The following is a 22,213-nucleotide window of genomic DNA, read 5'->3' as shown; positions in this document are numbered from 1 at the left end:
AGTCGAATAGTTGAGAGTATTCGAATATTTTCAGTTCACATATAACCGCTGAATGGATTGAGTTATTTCTAGGCTCAATCGATAGCTTGAGTATGAATTATGTAATGAAAGTGTCTTTATTTTTGCCCTACGTGCTCTCTAAACGAAGCTATTACGATACAAAGTTGAAATGTCAAAATTTTTCATTAAGAAACGTCGCGGCCCACGTATGCGACGTACTCTTCATATAACTGACGCAAGAAGGCGCTAACGTTTTGTGATGTATTAATTTATTGATTACCTGGTTTTGATAATTCATTATCTAGTTTTGACAAGTATAGGTTAATATAAAAAATTTGTTTGAAAGAAATAAAATTAGAGACGTAGTATACAATTATTATTTTGCTTCGGCTTGATGCAAGCAAATGAATCTGTGTGGAATCAGTTTCTGCAGAGAAAAAATAAGACATCAACAAGTCATGTCAATTTTTTTGGTTGTTCGATTATGTTTGAGAATCTGCTAAATGTAGATGTGATTGATATCATTATTATAAAATATGAAAAGATTGCTCCAGAGTAAGTAATTTTTGCTTTGATGTAATTAATATTTTTTAAATGCATGCTTTATTTTCTCCTCTTTCTGAGATTTTGTTGCATGATATAATTATACTCATGCCAAATATTTACGTATATGAATAACTTTTTTATTTCAATTTATGTAGATAGATATTAAAAATTAGAAATTAAAAAAAATAAATGTATAGTACAAAAAGAAGTGATATCCTTAAAAAAATTACCTTTTTAAAAAAAGATAAAAAAGGTGCTAAGTCCGCGAACGTTCCTGTAAAAACCTATCCTACAAAAATTACTAATATAAAAAAATTATGCTAAGTAAAATTAAAAACTTTAAAATATAATTTTATTTAATTAACCAAAAAAGTTATATAAAATAATTTTTTAATTTCTTACATCCTACAAAAAATAATATTAAAAATTGGCAATAATTAAAAAAATTAAAATTAAAAATTAAAAAAAAATTATATAGCAATTAAAAATAATAAAAAAATTTTTTAAATAATTTTCTTTTTAATTAAAAAATTAAAAAACTTAGCACTGCTAAACTTTAATTGAAAGACATTCAAGCGAAGAAATACATTAATTTTAACATATTGTTTGTTTAATTACGCAGTAATTTGCAAATGTTTAATATTATTTTTTGTAGGATGTAGGAAATTAAAAAATTATTTTATATAACTTATTTGGTTAATTAAATAAAATTAAATTATTTTAAAATGTTTTTATTTTTACTTAGCATAATTTTTTTATATTATTAATTTTTGTAGGATAGGTTTTTACAGAGACGTTACGCGGACTTAGCATCTTTTTTTTTACCTTTTTTTAAAAAAGTAATTTTTTTAGGGATATATATTTACGCGAAAGTCGCGTATACATAATCATCACTTTTTTACCAAATTTTACACCCTTTATTTTATCGCGCGCTTTCGTGTATATACGTACATGTTCTTAAAGAATAAGTCAACAATCAGTACTTTAATATTTGTGATTAAGGTGATGTTATTTTTGAAGACAAATTAATCAGATTTATTTACAGCATTTTCAAGTCCTAAATTGACGTGATAAAATTTTAATATTTTAGGAGCTATATATGTATATCGATTTCTTTCTTTTCGCTTACAATATCAAATTATTCAGATAAACTCTTACTTCTCTCTTTAAATTGTCAAATTTCATACATATTAAAATAGACATTATTAGTATACTAATATTATAAAAAAAGTCTGAGAAAATACAAATGTACAGATGAAATTGAAAGTATATAGTGTAAAGTAACTGAGTAATTATTATACTTTATTATATTATATATATATATATATATATATATATATATAAATTATGTGCAGCATACAATTTCAACAAATTAAAAATAAGTAACGCATAATAGTACCTTGAAATAACTTTGTTCCTTTCTATTATATTTTCTTTTCCATGAGAAATCATTTCTAAACTAGACGAATAAAATAATTTTAGAAAGTAATGTTTTTATTTTCTTCATATATAAGAAATACTTTATAAATATTATTTATATTCTTCATTATGATTATATATTCTCTTACCGTAATTATATTCAATTCAAAAGATTATCGTCTCATCCTTGAGTAGAATATATGACTGTAAAATAAGATACTGAAGTCTTTACTAGCTGAAATATGAAAGACACATTTTATTTTTATACTAATCATAATATTTAATATTCTTATAAATATATATTTTATTACTGTCTTCTCTCTACTACCGTAGCAAAAGTTTCTATAGATCCAATAAACAGTCCACCAACGTTCAAAATAAAAATTTTAGAATTTCTTTGCAAAAGAAACAGTATCATTTTCTGTATACATAATGGAGCTATATACCATTTAACGTTATATCTAGAAAATGAATTATAAATGATTAATATCTATAAATAAAATCTTTAAATACATTATAAAACAGTTCCTTATGCGTCATACGTTTCTTACGCGGTAATAAATATATGTTCATTATGATTCATTATTGTTTGAGCGAGATAATTGGATACAAACATATACACGACACTGACAAAAGCGACTATAGAAGCCATTAGACATTCCATGATATCTCCTTCATATGATAGAGTCTGAAAAATCTAAGACAAATCTTAGAATGTTTCACAATACATATACATTTACAATTTTTTTTCAACCTCACGAAAGAAGATGAATAATTCCTATACCTATATTGTTTCCCGGTAAAATATTTATATATAATCGCACATAAAACTACCATATAAATTAATTTGAAATATATAAAATTTTGTATAAATTATGTATAATTACATATATTATCTTATACGACTTATTATATATAATTATTAATAATTTTATAAAGAGGAATCAATAAACATTAACATAAAATTATACATGTATAATTATAAATCATATATAAAAATTTGTATAATTATATAATACAAAATATAGAATAAAATCTAAAATTATATAATATTTTAAATTATAGAATAAAAAATTTTAAAAATGCAAATAAACTCTCCCTTTTTATTTTTGTTTCTAAAAATTGTTGATTTTATTCGAACACGTAGACCATTATTATCGTGTAAGTAAATAAATATCTAGACATTACATTCTTTGTTAGAATAGAAATACGAAAGCTGTTTGAAAATTATGTCAGCGGTTAATTAATGATTTTATCATTCTTTAATAAAAAGTTTGTCACATAATAATAAAATCAAATATAACACAGTAGAAGTATATTAGTCTTATAATTTTATATATCGAGTGTTTCCTCACGAGTAGATTTAGTAAAACATAAAACTTACTTGAAACAAGGTGATGCTCATCATTAAAACTCCAAATATTATTAAACAGAACAACATTGTCTCAATACAAGATAGCATGTCTAAGCATAAGCTTTAAAAATAAAAATTTGTTACTGTGTATATATAGCGTACGTATATTATAATAGCACATATACGAACTTCATGGCTTGCCGATGAATATTCACAGCGCAAATTAAACCCTCGTGTATAAAAATGTATTTCATCTCATTAATGTTTTGCAATATGTTAATATTCATTGCGCGTTTGATACGGTAGCTATAAATAATATTTAAGTTATAATTATACACAACAATATATTATATAAAATATTTTTTCAGCTAATAAATTTGAACTGTCCAGATAGCAAACGTACAGGTTTGTACGTTTTGACATTAAATGTCAAAATCACGTTATTAGAAGTCAAATACATCATTTTGACGTCAAATGACGTCATTATACGTCAAAATGCTGTCATTTTGACATTTAATGATATTATTTTGACATATAAGGACGTCAGTTAGCTATTTGCGTATTGAAATGTCTCAGGTAGCAAACGTACGTCATTTTGACCTTGAATGACGTCATTAAACTAACATTATAACATTTAATAATATTAGTTTCTCATGTAGAACATAAAACTCATTATGACATTATAATAACGCCACTTAAAATTTATTTTGAAAATAAGTTTTTACATATTACAATTATTTATTTATTTTAATGATCACACATATTCCAATAACAATAATATTCAAGTAATATTATTTTTTTTAAAATTATATATAAATGATTATCTTATTGTAAATGTAGAAAATTTGTTAAAGTGTAATATTTGGTCTATGTATATCTATATGCTTATATCTGTGAACAACATTCACATAAGCGAAGAAATTTCAATAATCTGTTTGTAACGACTTCTCCACTCCGCATGTCTCGCTCTCATTAGATCATATATTCGCGGACGGCGTTGTGCGCCGCTAGAGTAATAGAACCGCGGAATTCGAAAGTCGTTACGAACAGATTATTGAAATTTCTTCGCTTATGTGAATGTTGTTCACAGATATAGGCACGTAGATATACATAGACCGAATATTCCGATTTAACCAATTTTCTACATTACACTTATATTACGGAACTTTTCTTAAATTTATCATTCCTTTTGTCATATTTAAATCATTTTTGAATTGTTTTTATTCAAATAACTTTCAAGTGATGAATAAAATTATGATAACGTCATTATGACGTAATTTTGAGTATTATGTTTTACCTGGGTTATGCTATTTGTGTGTTGAGCTGTTTTGTCTGAGTATTTGTTTAGAAATTATATAAGAATCTTTATGGCATAATTTGCATTTATATCCATACCTGGCTATTTTCAACATTCCACAAATATATTGAAAATATGTAATGAGCATCGCTGATATCGCTATTACTACAGCCATTCCAATAACAATCGATAAGATATAATGCACTAGTATAATATAAAAATATTTTTGTTGATCGATAAAATATTCTGTCATAATTAGAAAATTATGCGATCTTGACACATTTGTCGGTAAAATAATATCTAAAATTTCCGACCAAAGTGACGCAAAAGTGCAAAGAAATATGCTGCTAATGCCAATTACTGAAAAAAAGTGTCAAAAAGAATTATTATTTAATTATCTAACATATAATTTAAGTGTCTAAATTGAATTACATATTATCTCATTCTCATTGCATGTGTTAATTGACACTTTAATTTTCTTTTATTAACTAATTTGTGATTAATTTATAATCGATGCAATTATAATAGCTATTTTTTTTAACATTTTATTCGAGTTTTAAAAATATTTGTTGCTGATTTTATCTACACAGGAAAACTATTGTGCACTTTGTTGAGAAATCAATTTTCTGACTTTCTGAAAGTGAAATTTTCCCGAAAGTGAATTTGCGTTTTAAGAAAAAAATATAATCATATACTAACAAAGCTAAAACGATTATTTTACCTATAAGTAATTTAGTATAACGTATACCATTACATCCATATTCGTTTATAATAGCAAGTTCGTTTTCATCTTTTAATTCATTACATATATGCACTAATTGTTCCAATAAATCCTTCACCTATTTCAATAATTTTATATCATTTCTTATACATAATTATGTCAGGAAACAAATGGCATAATACATTATTGTACATAATACATAATACATTATTCAATATATATATATATATATATATATATATACATATATATATATATATATATAACTACTCAAATCTTTAAGCTATTAACTTACAGCTTTGATATTAACAAAGAACATGTCGTATTTTACCACAAAAAGCGCAAACAAAATTCCGGAGGATAAAACTTTGGTAATGAGATCCGGAGTACATCTTTGTGAGAAAAATACTGTAAACTGCAAATAATAATTTTATTTAATTTGCATTGAAAAATTATTGTTTTAATGCAACGCGCGAATCCATACACACATATTAACACACATAAATTGTATATTTTATATTATTTCTGTAATTAAAAAAATTTATTGTTATTTGTGATAAAACCTTGTTTATAATAAAAATATTAAATATAAAAATGCTTTCTTAAGAATAAATTAAGATATAATAAAATAAAATAATTACAATATATATGTATCTGTAAATATATTTATTAACATATTTATCTATACATGTGTGTATATATATTATGTACAAAAATATATAGTTCTATTTATTTTCTACAAAAAGTCTATTATTATTAATTTAATTTTTAATATGATCTTAACAATATGTTGAACTACTAATTCAGATAGATTAATTTTGTGTCTTAAATAAGTAGTTTATATATTTCAGAAACTAAAGTGTACGTAATTCTAGATTCTAATGTTTCTAATATACGTATATAAAAATCAAAATAATTCACGAGATGTAACCTTCTTGCAATTTTTACCATATATACATAAATTATAAAAACAAAGTTATATGATTATATACAATTATGATATAGTTGACATTAATATTTGATCCTAATCTAAATTGTGATATATAAATTTTATGGAAAAAATTGCTTCCAGTAATTCATATTGTACGATATTATTATTATTATATAGTAATTTGTTAAAAACTTACTTGAAATATAACGTGTGTCGTCAAAATAGTTGACAGAAAAATAAATTGAAATCGAGTGAGATTTGACTGTTGATAGGGCCACAAGCCAAGAGTGCGCAGAAGAAGTTTATTTATACTAAAATAGTTAGTTTCGACGTTGATCATTTCTTCGCGAAGTCTGAGACATGAATGACTGTGAAGCAGCCGACGAGAGGGGATTCATCCCCACCTCCGTCACCATTCGATTATCTATTATCTATTATTTACTTACCACCTCTGGTGTAAACTCTAGCACAAATTACTTAATTTCGTATAATACAAGGTGGTATAAGATATTTTGCTTTACTGTTACCTTAGAGTCAGGATATTCGCATTTTTCCAACAGTGTTCTTCGAAATAAAGTATTATTACGCAATTAATTTAATAACAGAAGAAATTTACTTAATGTTTTTTCCCATAAACAAAGGAGGAAAAAATATTGATAGAATTATGTATATTTACGCGCAAGTCGCGCATGCGTAATCGTCACTTTTTTGTAACAAAAACTTCACACCCTTCATTTCATCGCGCGCTTTCCTAACATTCGTATGTTTCTTATTAAGAGCAATATTCAGCTTTCAGTGTTACCGTATGTATAATATAGATGTATAGTATGTATCGTAATTTTTAGCACACGGTATTCAAAAGATCATATTTTTTAGTAAATTTTACACCCTTATAATAATTTTTAAATTATAATTTGTTCTCGTCTCTGAGAAATAGTGGTCCGCGATTGACGTGAAATGACTCATATGCAAACCAAAATTTTTCCGTTAGATTAAAATTATATTTGGTCTTATATATATTTGCTTACCACCTCTGATGTAAATTCTAATATCAAATTACTTAATTTCATATAATACAAGGTGGTATAAGATATCTTACTTTAATGTTCCCTTAAAGTCAAAATATTTGCATCTTTTAACAGTGTGTTTTCGAAATAAAATATGCAATCAATTTAATAACAGAAGAAAATGACTTAATGTCTTCTTCCGATATAAAAAAGAAGGTGAAAATATATATATTTACGCAAAAGTCGCGTATGCATAATCATCACCTTTTTGCTTTTAATAAATACACCCTTTATTTTATCGCGCGCTTTCATGATATACGTACATGTTCTTAAAGAATAATTCAATTATCAGTACCTTCATATTTGTGATTAAGGTGATGTTATTTTTGAAGACGAATTAATCAAATTTATTTATAGCATTTTCAGTCCTAAATTGACGTGATTAAAATTTTAATATTTTAGGAGCTATATATGTATATCGATTTCTTTCTTTTCACTTACAATATCAAATTATTCAGATAAACTCTTATTTCTCTCTTTAAATTTTCAAATTTTATACATATTAAAATAGACATAATACTAATATTATAAGAAAAAAATCTAAAAATACAAATGTACAGATAATGTCAAAATTGAAAGTATAGTATAAGTAATTGAGTAATTAATATACTTTATTATATTATATATATATATACATATATATATATATATATATGTGTATATATATTTAATTCAAAAGATTATTGTCTCATTTTTGAGTAGAATATATGACTGTAAAATACGATACTGAAGTCTTTACTAGCTGAAATATGAAAGACACATTTTATTTTTATACTAATAACATTTAATATTCTTATAAATATATATTTTATTATTTTCTTCTTTCTATTACCGTAGCAAAAGTCTCTATAGATCCATTAAACAGTCCACCAACGTTCAAATTAAAATTTTTAGAACTTCTTTGCAACAGAAACAGCGTCATTTTCTGTATACATAATGGAGCTATATACCATTTAACGTTATATCTAGAAAATGAATTATAAATGATTAATATCTATAAATAAAATTTTTAAATACATTATAAAACAGTTTCTTATGCGTCATACGTTTCTTACGCGGTAATAAATATATGTTCATTATGATTCATTATTGTTTGAGCGATATAATTGGATACAAACATATACGCGACACTGAACAAAGCGACTATAAAAGGCACTAGACATTCCTTGATATCTCCTTCAATTGATAGAATCTGAAAAATCTAAAACAAATCTTAGAATGTTTTACAATACATATACATTTACAATTTTTTTTCAACCTCACGAAAGGAGATGAATAATTCCTATACCTATATTGTTTCCCGGTAAAATATTTATATATAATCGCACATAAAACTACAATATAAAATTATATAGAAATATATAAAATTCTGTATAAATTATGTATAATTACATATTATCTTATACGACTTATTATATATAATTATTAACAACTTGTATATTAGGAAAATTAATATAAACATTAACATAAAATTATATATGTATAATTATAAATCATATATAAAATTTCATATAATTATATAATACAAAATATAGAATAAAATATAAAATTATATAATATTTTAAATTATAGAATAAAAAATTTTAAAAATGCAAATAAACTCTCCCTTTTTATTTTTGCTTCTAAAAATTGTTGATTTTATTCGGACACGTAGATCATTTTTATCATGTAAGTAAATAAATATCTAGACATTACATTCTTTGTTAGAATAGAAATACAAAGACTGTTTGAAAATTATGTGTCAGCGGTTACCATAATTAATGATTTTGTCATTCTTTAATAAAAAGTTTTGTCACATAATAATAAAATCAAATATAACACAGTACAAGTATATTAGTCTTATAATTTTATATATCGAGTGTTTCCTCACGAGTAGATTTAGTAAAACATAAAACTTACTTGAAACAAGGTGATGCTCATCATTAAAACTCCAAATATTATTAAACAGAACAACATTGTCTCAATACAAGATAGCATGTCTAAGCATAAGCTTTAAAAATAAAAATTTGTTACTGTGTATATATAGCGTACGTATATTATAAAAGCACATATACGAACTTCATGGCTTGCCGATGAATATTTACAGCGCAAATTAAACCCTCGTGTATAAAAATGTATTTCATCTCATTAATATTTTGCAATATATTAATGTTCATTGCACGTTCGATACGGTAGCTATAAATAATATTTAAGTTATAAATTTGAACTGTCTAGATAGCAAACGTTTAGACGTACATTTAGACATTTTGACGTTAAATGTCAAAATGACGTCATTAGAAGTCAAATACGTCATTTTGACGTCAAATAACGTCATTATACGTCAAAATGCTGTCATTATGACTTTGATATTATTTTGACATATAAGGACGTCAGTTTGCTATTTGCGTGTTAAAATGTCTCAGATAGCAAACGTATGTCATTTTGACGTCAAATGACGTCATTAAACTGACATTATGACATTTAATGATGTCAGTTTCCCATGTAGAACATAAAACTCATTATGACATTATGATAATGCCACTTAAAATTTATTTTGAAAGAAAGTTTTTACATATTACAATTATTTATTTATTTTAATGATCACACATATTCTAATAACAATAATATTCCAGCAACATAGATTTTTTAAAAATTACATGTAAATAATTATATTATCTTACGAAGCTTTTTTTAAATGTATGATTCCTTTTATCATATTTAAATCATTTTTGAATTGTTTTTGTTCAGATAACTTTCAAGTGATAAATAAAATTATAATGACGTCATTATGACGTAATTTTGAGTATTATGTTTTACCTGGATTATGCTATTTGTGTGTTGAGCTGTTTTGTCTGAGTATTCGTTTAGAAATTATATAAGAATTTTTATGACATAATTTGCATTTATATCCATACCTGGCTATTTTCAACATTCCACAAATATGTTGAAAATATGTAATGAGCATTGCTGATATCGCTATTATTACAGCTATTCCAATAGCAATCGATAAAATAAAATGCACTAGTATAATATAAAAATATTTTTGTTGATCGATAAAATATTCCGTCATAATTAGAAAATTATGCGATCTTGACACATTTGTTGGTAAAATAATATCTAAAATTTCCGACCAAAGTGACGCAAAAGTGCAAAGAAATATGCTGCTAATGCCAATTACTGAAAAGGTGTTAGAAAGAATTATTATTTAATTATCTAACATATAATTTGAGTGTTTAAATTGAATTACATATTATCCCATTCTCATTGCAGTGTTAATGGAGACTTTAATTTTCTTTCGTTAACCAATCTGTGATTAATTTATAATTAATGCAATTATAATAGATGTTATAATAGATAGATAGATAAATATAATAGATGTTTCTTTTTAACATTTTATTCGAGTTTTAAAAATATTTGTTGCTAATTATTATCTACACAGGAAAACTCGTGCAATTTGTTCAGAAATCGATTTTCTGAGTTTCTGAAAGTGAAACTCTCCCAAAAGTGAATTCGCGTTTTAAGAAGAAAATATAATTATATACTAACAAAGCTAAAACAATTATTTTACCTATAAGTAACTTAGTATAACGTATACTATCACATCCATATTCGTTTATAATAGCAAATTCGTTTTCATCTTTTAATTTATTACACATATCCACTAATTGTTCCAATAAATCCTTCACCTATTTCAATAATTTGATATCATTTCTCATACATAATAATGTCAGGAAACGAATGATATGATAAAAGTTATTCATCAAGTTTATTCCATTTCACAAGTAAGCTATCAATTTATGAAATTATCAACTGTATAAGAATTCAACTCTTTAGCTATTAACTTACAGTTTTTACATTGACAAAGAACATGTTGTATTTTATTACAAGAATTGTGCACGCAAGTCCGGGGGATAAAACTTTGGTAATGAGAAGCGGAGTACATCTTTGTGAAATAAATACTGCAAACTGCAAATAATAATTTTCTTTAGTTTGCATTGAAAAGTTATTATTTTAATGTCACGCGTGCATATGGACATATATAAACTGTATATTTTATATTATTTTTCTAATTTAAAAAAAATGGTAATTATTTGTAATATAATTTTATTTATAATATAAACATTTAATGAATCGAAATACAAATGTATAAAACGCACGTACTGTATGTTTTGATATTCTGTAAGTGTGTGCATGTAAACGATAAATATTAAAGAACTTATACTTCATCGATTATTTTAATTTTTACATTGAAAAACGCGATAACATCTCGCTGAAATATTTTTTAATAAAAAGCAAAGAGATTTTATCATTTTCTGAAATAACGCTTTTTGATGAATAAATTAAAATAAAATAATTTAAATATATATATATTTAAATATTAACATGTTTATCTATGTGTATAAATATTATATACGAAAATGTTTTTAACATATTCCTATCAAAAATTAATTTCTATTAATTTAACTTTTGATATAATGTTAACAAAATGTTAATCTAATTATTCGGTAATTGTCTTAAATAAGCAAATATATTTCAAAAACCTAGGTGTAATACATAATTCTGGATTCCATTGTTTCTAATATATGTAAAAATCAAAATTCATAAGAACCTTATAAATAATTCATAAGATATAATCTTAATTATCGCAATATTTATGATATACACAATTAATAAAAACAAAGTTATGATTATATGTAATTATACAGGGTTGGGTAAATTAATGATTTTTTAAAACTAAAAGTTCAGTTAAAGTTATAGTTACTTATCAAATTAATTTAATTAAGTTAAAAGTTGCAAGGACAAAAAATTAACTTAGTTAAAGTTAAGTTAAGATTAAATTAACTAAAGTTACATTAAAAATTAATTTTTAAAAACATTTATATTGAACTAAAATTTTATTTGTTAATTCTTTTAAAATTTAGAATAACAAGTAACAAAGAAATTTTGATTTTTATATAAAAATAAATGTCTTGGTAATTACAATTGATGACAAATATAAAAATTAATAATACTTTAATTTAAAAATAATACGTTTATATATAACTTATAAAAAATCAATAATGGTATTCAGAGATAAAAAAAATTTAACTTAAAAAAAATGTTCATAAAAAATAAGTTAAAATTAAAAATTAATGTATTCTCAATTAACTAAACTAAGTTAAAAGTGATTAACCTTTTTTAACTTTTAATTAATTAACTGATTATTACCCAACTCTGCAATTATGATATAGTTGACATTTATTATTTGATGCTAATCCACAAATTGACATTAATAAATTTTATGGAAAAAATTGTTTGTCGTAATTCATATTAAATATATACACGATATTATTGTTATTATATATAGTAGTTATTAAAACTTACTTGAAATATCACTTGTGTCGTCAAAATAGTAGACAAGAAAATAAATTGAAATCGAGTGAAGTTCGACTGTTGATAAGGCCACAAGCCAACAGCGAGCAGAAGAGTTTTACTTACACTAAAATACTTAGTCTGGACGTTGAACATTTCTTCACAAATTCTGAGACATGAATGACTGAAGAGCAGCCGACGAGGAGCGGCTCATCCCCTCTTTCTTCCCCATTTGAATATCTATTATCTATTATTTACTTACCACCTCTGGTGTAAATTCTAGCACAAATTACTTAATTTCGTATAATACAAGGTGGTATATAATATTTTGCCTTACTGCTACCTTAGAGTCAGGATATTCGCATTTTTCCAACAGTGTTTTTCGAAATAGAGTATTATTACGCAATCAATTTAATAACAGAAGAAATTTACTTAATGTTTTTTTCCATAAAAAAGGAGGAAAAAATATTGATAGAATTATGTATATTTACGCGCGAGTCGCGCATGCGTAATCGTCACTTTTTTGTAACAGAAATTTCACACCCTTCATTTCATCGCGCGCTTTCCTAACATTCGTATGTTTCTTATTGAGAGCAATATTCAGCTTTCAGTATTACGGTATGTATAATATAGGTGTATAGTATGTATCGTAATTTTTAGCACACGGCATTCAAAAGATTATATTTTTTAGTAAATTGTACACCCTTGTAAAAATTTTTAAATTGTAATTTGTTCTCGTCTGACAATGAGAGGTAGTGGTCCGCGGTTGACGTGAAATGACTCATATGCAAACAAAAATTTTTCCGTTAAATTAAAATTATATTTGGTCTTATATATATTTACTTACCACCTCTGATGTAAATTCTAATATCAAATTACTTAATTTCATATAATACAAGGTGGTATAAGATATCTTACTTTATAATGTTCCCTTAAAGTCAAAATATTCGCATTTTTTTAACAGTGTGTTTTCGAAATAAAATATGCGATCAATTTAATAACAGAAGAAAATGACTTAATGTCTGCTTCCAATATAAAAAAGAAGGTGAAAATATATATATTTACGCAAAAGTCGCGTATGCATAATCATCACCTTTTTGCGAAATACATTCTTTATTTTATCGCGCGCTTTCATGATATACGTACATGTTCTTAAAGAATAATTCAGTTATTAGTACCTTCATATTTGTGATTAAGGCGATGTTATTTTTAAAGACGAATTAATCAAATTTATTTACAGCATTTTCAAGTCCTAAATAGACGTGATTAAAATTTTAATATTTTAGGAACTATTATATCCATTTCTTTCTTTTCGCTTAGAATATCAAATTATTCAGATAAACTCTTATTTCTCTCTTTAAATTTTCAAATTTTATACATATTAAAATAGACATTATACTAATATTATAAGAAAAAATCTAAAAATACAAATGTACAGATGATGTCGAAATTGAAAGTATAGTATAAATAATTGAGTAATTAATATACTTTATTATACTATATATATAATATATGTATATATATATATATATATATATATATTAAATGCGCAAGATTACCGTCTCATCCTTGAGTAGAATATATGACTGTAAAATAAGATACTGAAGTCTTTACTAGCTGAAATATGAAAGACACATTTTATTTTTATACTAATCATAATATTTAATATTCTTATAAATATATATTTTATTACTGTCTTTTCTCTACTACCGTAGCAAAAGTTTCTATAGATCCATTAAACAGTCCACCAACGTTCAAAATAAAAATTTTAGAATTTCTTTGCAAAAGAAACAGTATCATTTTCTGTATACATAATGGAGCTATATACCATTCAACGTTATATCTAGAAAATGAATTGTAAACGATTAATATCTATAGATAAAATCTTTAAATACATTACAAAACAGTTTCTTATACGTCATATGTTTCTTACGCTGTAGTAAATATATGTTCATTATGATTCATTACTGTTTGAGCGATATAATTGGATACAAACATATACACGACACTGATAAAAATGATTATAAAAGGCACTAAGCATTTTTTGATATCTTCTTCGATTGATAGAATCTGAAAAATCTAAGACAAATCTCTTTTAAAATGTTTCACAATACATATACATTTACGAAAAAGACGAATAATTTTTTTTCAACCACACGAAAGAAAATGAATAATTCCTATACTTATATTGTTTCCGGTAATAAAAATTTATATATAATTGCAAAACTACAATATAAATATATATAGAAATATATAAAATTCTGTATAAGTTATGTACAATTACATATTATTTTATACGACTTATTATATATAATTTTAATAACTTGTATATTAGGAAAATTAATATAAATGTTAACATAAAATTATATATGTATAATTATAAGTCATATATAAAATTTTATATAATTATATAATACAAAATATAGAATAAAATAATTATATAATATTTTAAATTATAGAATAAAAAAATTTTTAAATGCAAATAAACTCTCCCTTTTTATTTTTGCTTTTAAAAGTTGTTGATTTTATTCGAACACGTAGACCATTATTATCATGTAAGTAAATAAATATCTAGACATTACATTCTTTGTTAGAATAGAAATACAAAGACTGTTTGAAAATTATGTCAGCGGTTACCATAATTAATGATTTTATCATTCTTTAATAAAAAGTTTTGTCACATAATAATAAAATCAAATATAACACAGTACAAGTATATTAGTCTTATAATTTTATATATCGAGTGTTTCCTCACGAGTAGATTTAGTAAAACATAAAACTTACTTGAAACAAGGTGATGCTCATCATTAAAACTCCAAATATTATTAAACAGAACAACATTGTCTCAATACAAGATAGCATGTCTAAGCATAAGCTTTAAAAATAAAAATTTGTTACTGTGTATATATAGCGTACGTATATTATAAATGCACATATACGAACTTCATGGCTTGCCGATGAATATTTACAGCGCAAATTAAACCCTCGTGTATAAAAATGTATTTCATCTCATTAATATTTTGCAATATATTAATGTTCATTGCACGTTCGATACGGTAGCTATAAATAATATTTAAGTTATAAATTTGAACTGTCCAGATAGCAAACGTTTAGACGTACATTTAGACATTTTGACGTTAAATGTCAAAATCATTAGAAGTCAAATACGTCATTTTGACGTCAAATAACGTCATTATACGTCAAAATGCTGTCATTTTGACTTTTAATGATATTATTTTGACATATAAGGACGTCAGTTTGCTATTTACGTGTTGAATTGTCTCAGATAGCAAACGTATGTCATTTTGACGTCAAATGACGTCATTAAACTGACATTATGACATTTAATGATGTCAGTTTCCCATGTAGAACATAAAACTCATTATGACATTATGATAACGCCACTTAAAATTTATTTTGAAAATAAGTTTTTACATATTACAATTATTTATTTATTTTAATGATCACACATTCTAATAACAATAATATTCAAGCAACATAATTTTTTTAAAAATTACATGTAAATGATTATATTATCTTATGAAGCTTTTTTTAAATTCAGAAATAAATATTTTTATCGGCTCTCAATATAAATAATATAAGTATGCTGTCTTCTAAGCTGGGCAATAGAGCCAAGGAAACGAAACGAAAAATTAATTAAACGGAACTGTATCTCAATTTGAGATCCCAAAGTTCCACATATAAATTAATTTCGAAACTTACATATGGAGAAATAAGCGAGAAAAATATAGGTCCGAAAAGTCGCTGAAGCGGGAATCGAACCCGCGTCTTTCACTTTCCGGGCGACTGCTCTTACCAACTAAGCTATTCAGACCCTTTCGATCCTATATTTTTCATTTGCCTTTTTAGTAGATGTTAGTAAATACCGCCGTGATTAGCCCAAGGCGTGAATAAACTCAGAAATAAATATTTTTATCGGCTCTCAATATAAATAATATAAGTATGCTGTCTTCTAAGCTGGGCAATAGAGCCAAGGAAACGAAACGAAAAATTAATTAAACGGAACTGTATCTCAATTTGAGATCCCAAAGTTCCACATATAAATTAATTTCGAAACTTACATTTCTGAGTTTATTCACGCCTTGGGCTAATCACGGCGGTATTTACTAACATCTACTAAAAAGGCAAATTGAAAAATATAGGATCGAAAGGGTCTGAATAGCTTAGTTGGTAAGAGCAGTCGCCCGGAAAGTGAAAGACGCGGGTTCGATTCCCGCTTCAGCGACTTTTCGGACCTATATTTTTCTCGCTTATTTCTCCATATGTAAGTTTCGAAATTAATTTATATGTGGAACTTTGGGATCTCAAATTGAGATACAGTTCCGTTTAATTAATTTTTCGTTTCGTTTCCTTGGCTCTATTGCCCAGCTTAGAAGACAGCATACTTATATTATTTATATTGAGAGCCGATAAAAATATTTATTTCTGAGTTTATTCACGCCTTGGGCTAATCACGGCGGTATTTACTAACATCTACTAAAAAGGCAAAATGAAAAATATAGGATCGAAAGGGTCTGAATAGCTTAGTTGGTAAGAGCAGTCGCCCGGAAAGTGAAAGACGCGGGTTCGATTCCCGCTTCAGCGACTTTTCGGACCTATATTTTTCTCGCTTATTTCTCCATATGTAAGTTTCGAAATTAATTTATATGTGGAACTTTGGGATCTCAAATTGAGATACAGTTCCGTTTAATTAATTTTTCGTTTCGTTTCCTTGGCTCTATTGCCCAGCTTAGAAGACAGCATACTTATCTTTTTTTAAATGTATGATTCCTTTTATCATATTTAAATCATTTTTGAATTGTTTTTGTCCAGATAACTTTCAAGTGATGAATAAAATTATGATGACGTCATTATGACGTAATTTTAAATATTATGTTTTACTTGGGTTATGCTATTTGTGTGTTGAGCTGTTTTGTCTGAGTATTCGTTTAGAAATTATATAAGAATCTTTATGACATAATTTGCATTTATATCCATACCTGGCTATTTTCAACATTCCACAAACATGTTGAAAATATGTAATGATCATCGCTGATATCGATATTGTTGCAGCCGTTCCAATAGCAATCGATAAGATAAAATGCACTAGTATAAAATAAAAATATTTTTGTTGATCGATAAAATATTCCGTCATAATTAGAAAATTATGCGATCTTGACACATTTGTCGGTAAAATAATATCTAAAATTTCCGACCAAAGTGACGCAAAAGTGCAAAGAAATATGCCGCTAATGCCAGTTACTGAAAAAAAGTGTCAAAAAGAATTATTATTTAATTATCTTACATATAATTTAAGTGTTTAAATTGAATTACATATTATCTCATTCTCATTGCATGTGTTAATTGACACTTTAATTTTCTTTCATTAACTAATCTGTGATTAATTTATAATCGATGCAATTATAATAGCTATTTTTTTTAACATATTATTCGAGTTTTAAAAATATTTGTTGCTGATTTTATCTACACAGGAAAACTATTGTGCACTTTGTTGAGAAATCAATTTTCTGACTTTTTGAAAGTGAAATTTTCCCGAAAGTGAATTTGCGTTTTAAGAAGAAAATATAATCATATACTAACAAAGCTAAAACGATTATTTTACCTATAAGTAACTTAGTATAACGTATACCATTACATCCATATTCGTTTATAATAGCAAATTCGTTTTCATCTTTTAATTCATTACATATATCCACTAATTGTTTCAATAAATCCTTCACCTATTTCAATAATTTGATATCATTTCTCATACATAATAATGTCAAGAAACGAATGGTATAATAAAAGTTGTTTATCAAGTTTATTCCATCTCACAAGTAAGCTATCAATTTATGAAATTATCAACTGTATAAGAATTCAACTCTTTAGTTATTAACTTACAGTTTTTACATTGACAAAGAACATGTTGTATTTTATTACAAAAATTGTACACATAAGTCCGGGGGATAAAACTTTGATAATGAGAAGCGGAGTACATCTTTGTGAAATAAATACTGTAAACTGCAAATAATAATTTTCTTTAGTTTGCATTAAAAAATTATTATTTTAATGTCACGCGCGCATATGGACACATATAAACTGTATATTTTATATTATTTCTCTAATTAAAAAAAAATGGTAATTATTTGTAATAAAATTTTATTTATAATATAAACATTTAATGAATCAAAATACAAATGTATAAAACGCACGTACTGTATGTTTTGATATTCTGTATGTGTGCATGTAAACGATAAATATTAAAGGACTTATACTTCATCGATTATTTTAATTTTTACATTGAAAAACACGATAGCATCTTGCTGAAATATCTTTTAATAAAAAGCAAAGAGATTCTATCATTTTCTGAAGTAACGCTTTTTGATGAATAATTTAAAATAAAATAAATTAAATATATATATATATATATATATATATATATATTTAAATATTAACATGTTTATCTATGTGTATAAATATCATATACGAAAATATTTTTAACATATTCCTATCAAAAATTAATTTCTATTAATTTAACTTTTGATATAATGTTAACGAAATGTTAATCTAATTATTCGGTAATTGTCTTAAATAAGCAAATATATTTCAAAAACCTAGGTGTAATACATAATTCTGGATTCCATTGTTTCTAATATATGTAAAAATCAAAATTCATAAGGACCTTATAAATAATTCATAAGATATAATCTTAATTATTGCAATATTTATCATATACACAATTAATAAAAACAAAGTTATGATTATATGTAATTATACAGGGTTGGGTAAATTAATGATTTTTTAAAACTAAAAGTTCAGTTAAAGTTATAGTTACTTATCAAATTAATTTAATTAAGTTAAAAGCTGCATGGACAAAAAATTAATTTAGTTAAAGTTAAGTTAAGATTAAATTAAGTGAAGTTAAATTAAAAAAATTAATTTTTAAAAACATTTATATTAAATTAGAATTTTTTTGTTAATTCTATTAAAATTTAGAATAACAAGTAACAAAGAAATTTTGATTTTTATATAAAAATAAATGTCTTGGTAATTACAATTGATGACAAATATAAAAATTAATAATACTTTAATTTAAAAATAATACGTTTATATAACTTATAAAAAACCAATAATGGTATTCAGAGATAAAAAAAATTTAACTTAGGAAAAATGTTAATCAAAAATAAGTTAAAATTAAAAATTAATATATTTTCAATTAACTAAGCTAAGTTAAAAGTGATTAATTTTTTTTTAACTTTTAATTAATTAACTGGTTATTACCCAACTCTGCAATTATGATATAGTTGACATTTATTATTTGATGCTTCCACAAATTGACATTAATAAATTTTATGGAAAAAATTTTTGCCGTAATTCGTATTATATATATATGATATTATTGTTATTATATATAGTAGTTATTAAAACTTACTTGAACTATCACTTGTGTCGTCAAAACAGTAGACAAGAAAATAAATTGAAATCGAGTGAAGTTTGACTGTTGATAGGGCCACAAGCCAAGAGCGAGCAGAAGAGTTTTACTTACACTAAAATACTTAGTCTGAACGTCAAACATTTCTTCACAAAGTCTGAGACATGAATGACTGAAGAGCAGCCGACGAGGAGCGGCTCATCCCCTCTTTCTTCCCCATTTAAATATCTATTATCTATTATTTACTTACCTTCCTCTGGTGTAAATTCTAGCACAAATTACTTAATTTCGTATAATACAAGATGGTATACGATATTTTGCCTTACTGCTACCTTAGAGTCAGAATATTCGCATTTTTCCAACAGTTTTTTTTAAATAAAGTATTATTACGCAATCAATTTAAAAACAGAAGAAATTTACTTAATATCTTTTTTCCATGAAAAAAGGGGAGAAAATATTGCTAGAATTATGTATATTTGCGCAAAAGTCACGCATGCGTAATCGTCACTTTTTTTACAGAAATTTCACACCCTTCATTTCATCGCGCACTTTTGTGACATACGTATATGTTTCTTGAGAACAATATTCAGCTTTCAGTTGTATAGTATGTATAATATGTATAGTATGTATAAGTGGTGTTATATTTGAAGGTAAATTAATTAATTTTAGTTACGGCATTATCAAATCCGAAAATTTGAGCGATTAAGATTTTAATATATTCGGAGCATTAAATTCATTAATTTTGTTTAATTAATTTATGTATAATTAATTAATGTTTAAAATATTATATTATTAAATTGTTTATATATGATATATTGCATATTTTTAGTCCTATTATACACAAAATTTAAATTATATACAATATATTATTGCGTTAATCATGTTATATATATGTATTTATGTATATTTATATATGTTATTTTTTTTCTTTGTTATGTTCTTCTTATATGAAATAACTCACTTTTTTCTAACATAAATTTTGCGCAATTTATTTTAGTAAAAAAGAAGAAAAAGTGATACACAGAATATCACTGTGAGAATAGAACACGTGCAATTTGAAAATTTCCCCCTGAGGTGTCTACGATTAAACGATCGATACAACACTAAAAGTATTATTTTATAAATGTCTGTTTCCCACGAATGAATGTATACATAATATTCCCCTGTAGCCATTTTCCCCTCTAATTTCATTCCATGTGTGCAAACATAAATGTTTAGTCTTCGAATAAAATAAAATTTAACTCGAATATTTTGAAGCCGGATGATGCATTCATAGTGAAATTTAGAGATATGAAGCGCGGATCTCCTTTCGGACGCGGGCGATCCTGTGATTCAGTCTCTGAAGCACTTCCTTGTAAAATTGAGCGTTGACAGTCTGGCCGGGGGGTACGAATTCATGGTGCACTATCCCCTTTGCATCAAAAAAAACAATGAGCATTGACTTCACCCGGGACTTGCTCATGCGAGCCTTCTTCTGGCGCGGCGACGACGTCGTGTGCCATTCCGCACTCTGCCTCTTTGACTCCGGATCGTACTGAAAGACCCATGACTCATCCCCAGTGATAACGTTGTTCAGGAAATTGGGATTATCTGCACAAAACTTTATCGCATAGCGTTGCTCTATCGTTCTCTCCATCACAAGTTCGACGCGACCACTAAGCAGAGGTTCACAGAATAAGCCGTCCTAACCCTCCAAGCGCATGGAAACAATTGAGCGACCTACCGTTGGAAAGCTAAGGGTACCCCCCTTCCTCCCCAACCGGTCCCATCGCTCTGCGATGTATAGTCGCGTCACAAAAAATTCGACGCATTACCTTTCCGTGACAAACCCTGTATATTAAAATGTGAGTGTGAGAATTAATGCGATTTTGAATTATTACAAAAAAAAAGTTGACGATTGATACAATTAATATTTCGCTGCGGCTAATCTAATATCATTCCTTATTAAATATTTACGTAAACTTTTATGTAATTATATTTTTTTACCAAATAGTATATATATATGCACAAAAAATTTGTTGTATGGCAAATGCAATATCACTTTTAGCAGATATCTCTGCAAAAAAGTTAAACCATCATAACATCTTTAATGCGTGTAACAGAGGTGTAACGATG

At 25.5% G+C, this 22,213-nt stretch overlaps 3 protein-coding genes across 3 annotated transcripts; all 3 read right to left on the bottom strand.

The window, feature by feature from the left end:
* Positions 1 to 1,938: 1,938 nt before the first annotated feature.
* On the bottom strand, positions 1,939 to 6,979 carry LOC114945537 (uncharacterized). Its single transcript, XM_085485926.1, has 10 exons — positions 6,465 to 6,979; positions 5,633 to 5,752; positions 5,338 to 5,455; positions 4,715 to 4,976; positions 3,509 to 3,625; positions 3,350 to 3,440; positions 2,517 to 2,662; positions 2,294 to 2,426; positions 2,115 to 2,200; positions 1,939 to 2,005 (listed from the first exon to the last, which is right to left on the bottom strand). The coding sequence occupies exons 1-9, from the start codon at positions 6,606 to 6,608 to the stop codon at positions 2,147 to 2,149; spliced, it is 1,185 nt and encodes a 394-aa protein (XP_085342052.1). The 5' UTR covers positions 6,609 to 6,979; the 3' UTR covers positions 1,939 to 2,005; positions 2,115 to 2,146.
* Positions 6,980 to 8,007: 1,028 nt separating this feature from the next.
* On the bottom strand, positions 8,008 to 12,858 carry LOC114945536 (uncharacterized). Its single transcript, XM_029321794.2, has 9 exons — positions 12,679 to 12,858; positions 11,161 to 11,280; positions 10,883 to 11,000; positions 10,230 to 10,491; positions 9,394 to 9,510; positions 9,235 to 9,325; positions 8,391 to 8,536; positions 8,168 to 8,300; positions 8,008 to 8,077 (listed from the first exon to the last, which is right to left on the bottom strand). Exons 1-9 carry the CDS (start codon positions 12,820 to 12,822, stop codon positions 8,024 to 8,026), a joined length of 1,185 nt encoding a protein of 394 aa, XP_029177627.1. The 5' UTR covers positions 12,823 to 12,858; the 3' UTR covers positions 8,008 to 8,023.
* A 1,362-nt stretch (positions 12,859 to 14,220) lies between these two features.
* Positions 14,221 to 20,254, bottom strand: LOC146721915 (uncharacterized). The gene is made up of 9 exons (XM_085485846.1): positions 20,099 to 20,254; positions 18,568 to 18,687; positions 18,290 to 18,407; positions 17,667 to 17,928; positions 15,610 to 15,726; positions 15,451 to 15,541; positions 14,600 to 14,745; positions 14,377 to 14,509; positions 14,221 to 14,283 (listed from the first exon to the last, which is right to left on the bottom strand). The coding sequence occupies exons 1-9, from the start codon at positions 20,240 to 20,242 to the stop codon at positions 14,230 to 14,232; spliced, it is 1,185 nt and encodes a 394-aa protein (XP_085341972.1). The 5' UTR covers positions 20,243 to 20,254; the 3' UTR covers positions 14,221 to 14,229.
* Between the last annotated feature and the right edge of the window lie 1,959 nt (positions 20,255 to 22,213).

This window comes from Nylanderia fulva, unplaced genomic scaffold (assembly GCF_048542155.1).
Source record: "Nylanderia fulva isolate GAGA-0341 unplaced genomic scaffold, ASM4854215v1 Scaffold4, whole genome shotgun sequence".
Taxonomy (NCBI): Eukaryota; Metazoa; Arthropoda; class Insecta; order Hymenoptera; family Formicidae; genus Nylanderia; species Nylanderia fulva.
This window is presented reverse-complemented; position numbering and strand designations above follow the sequence as displayed.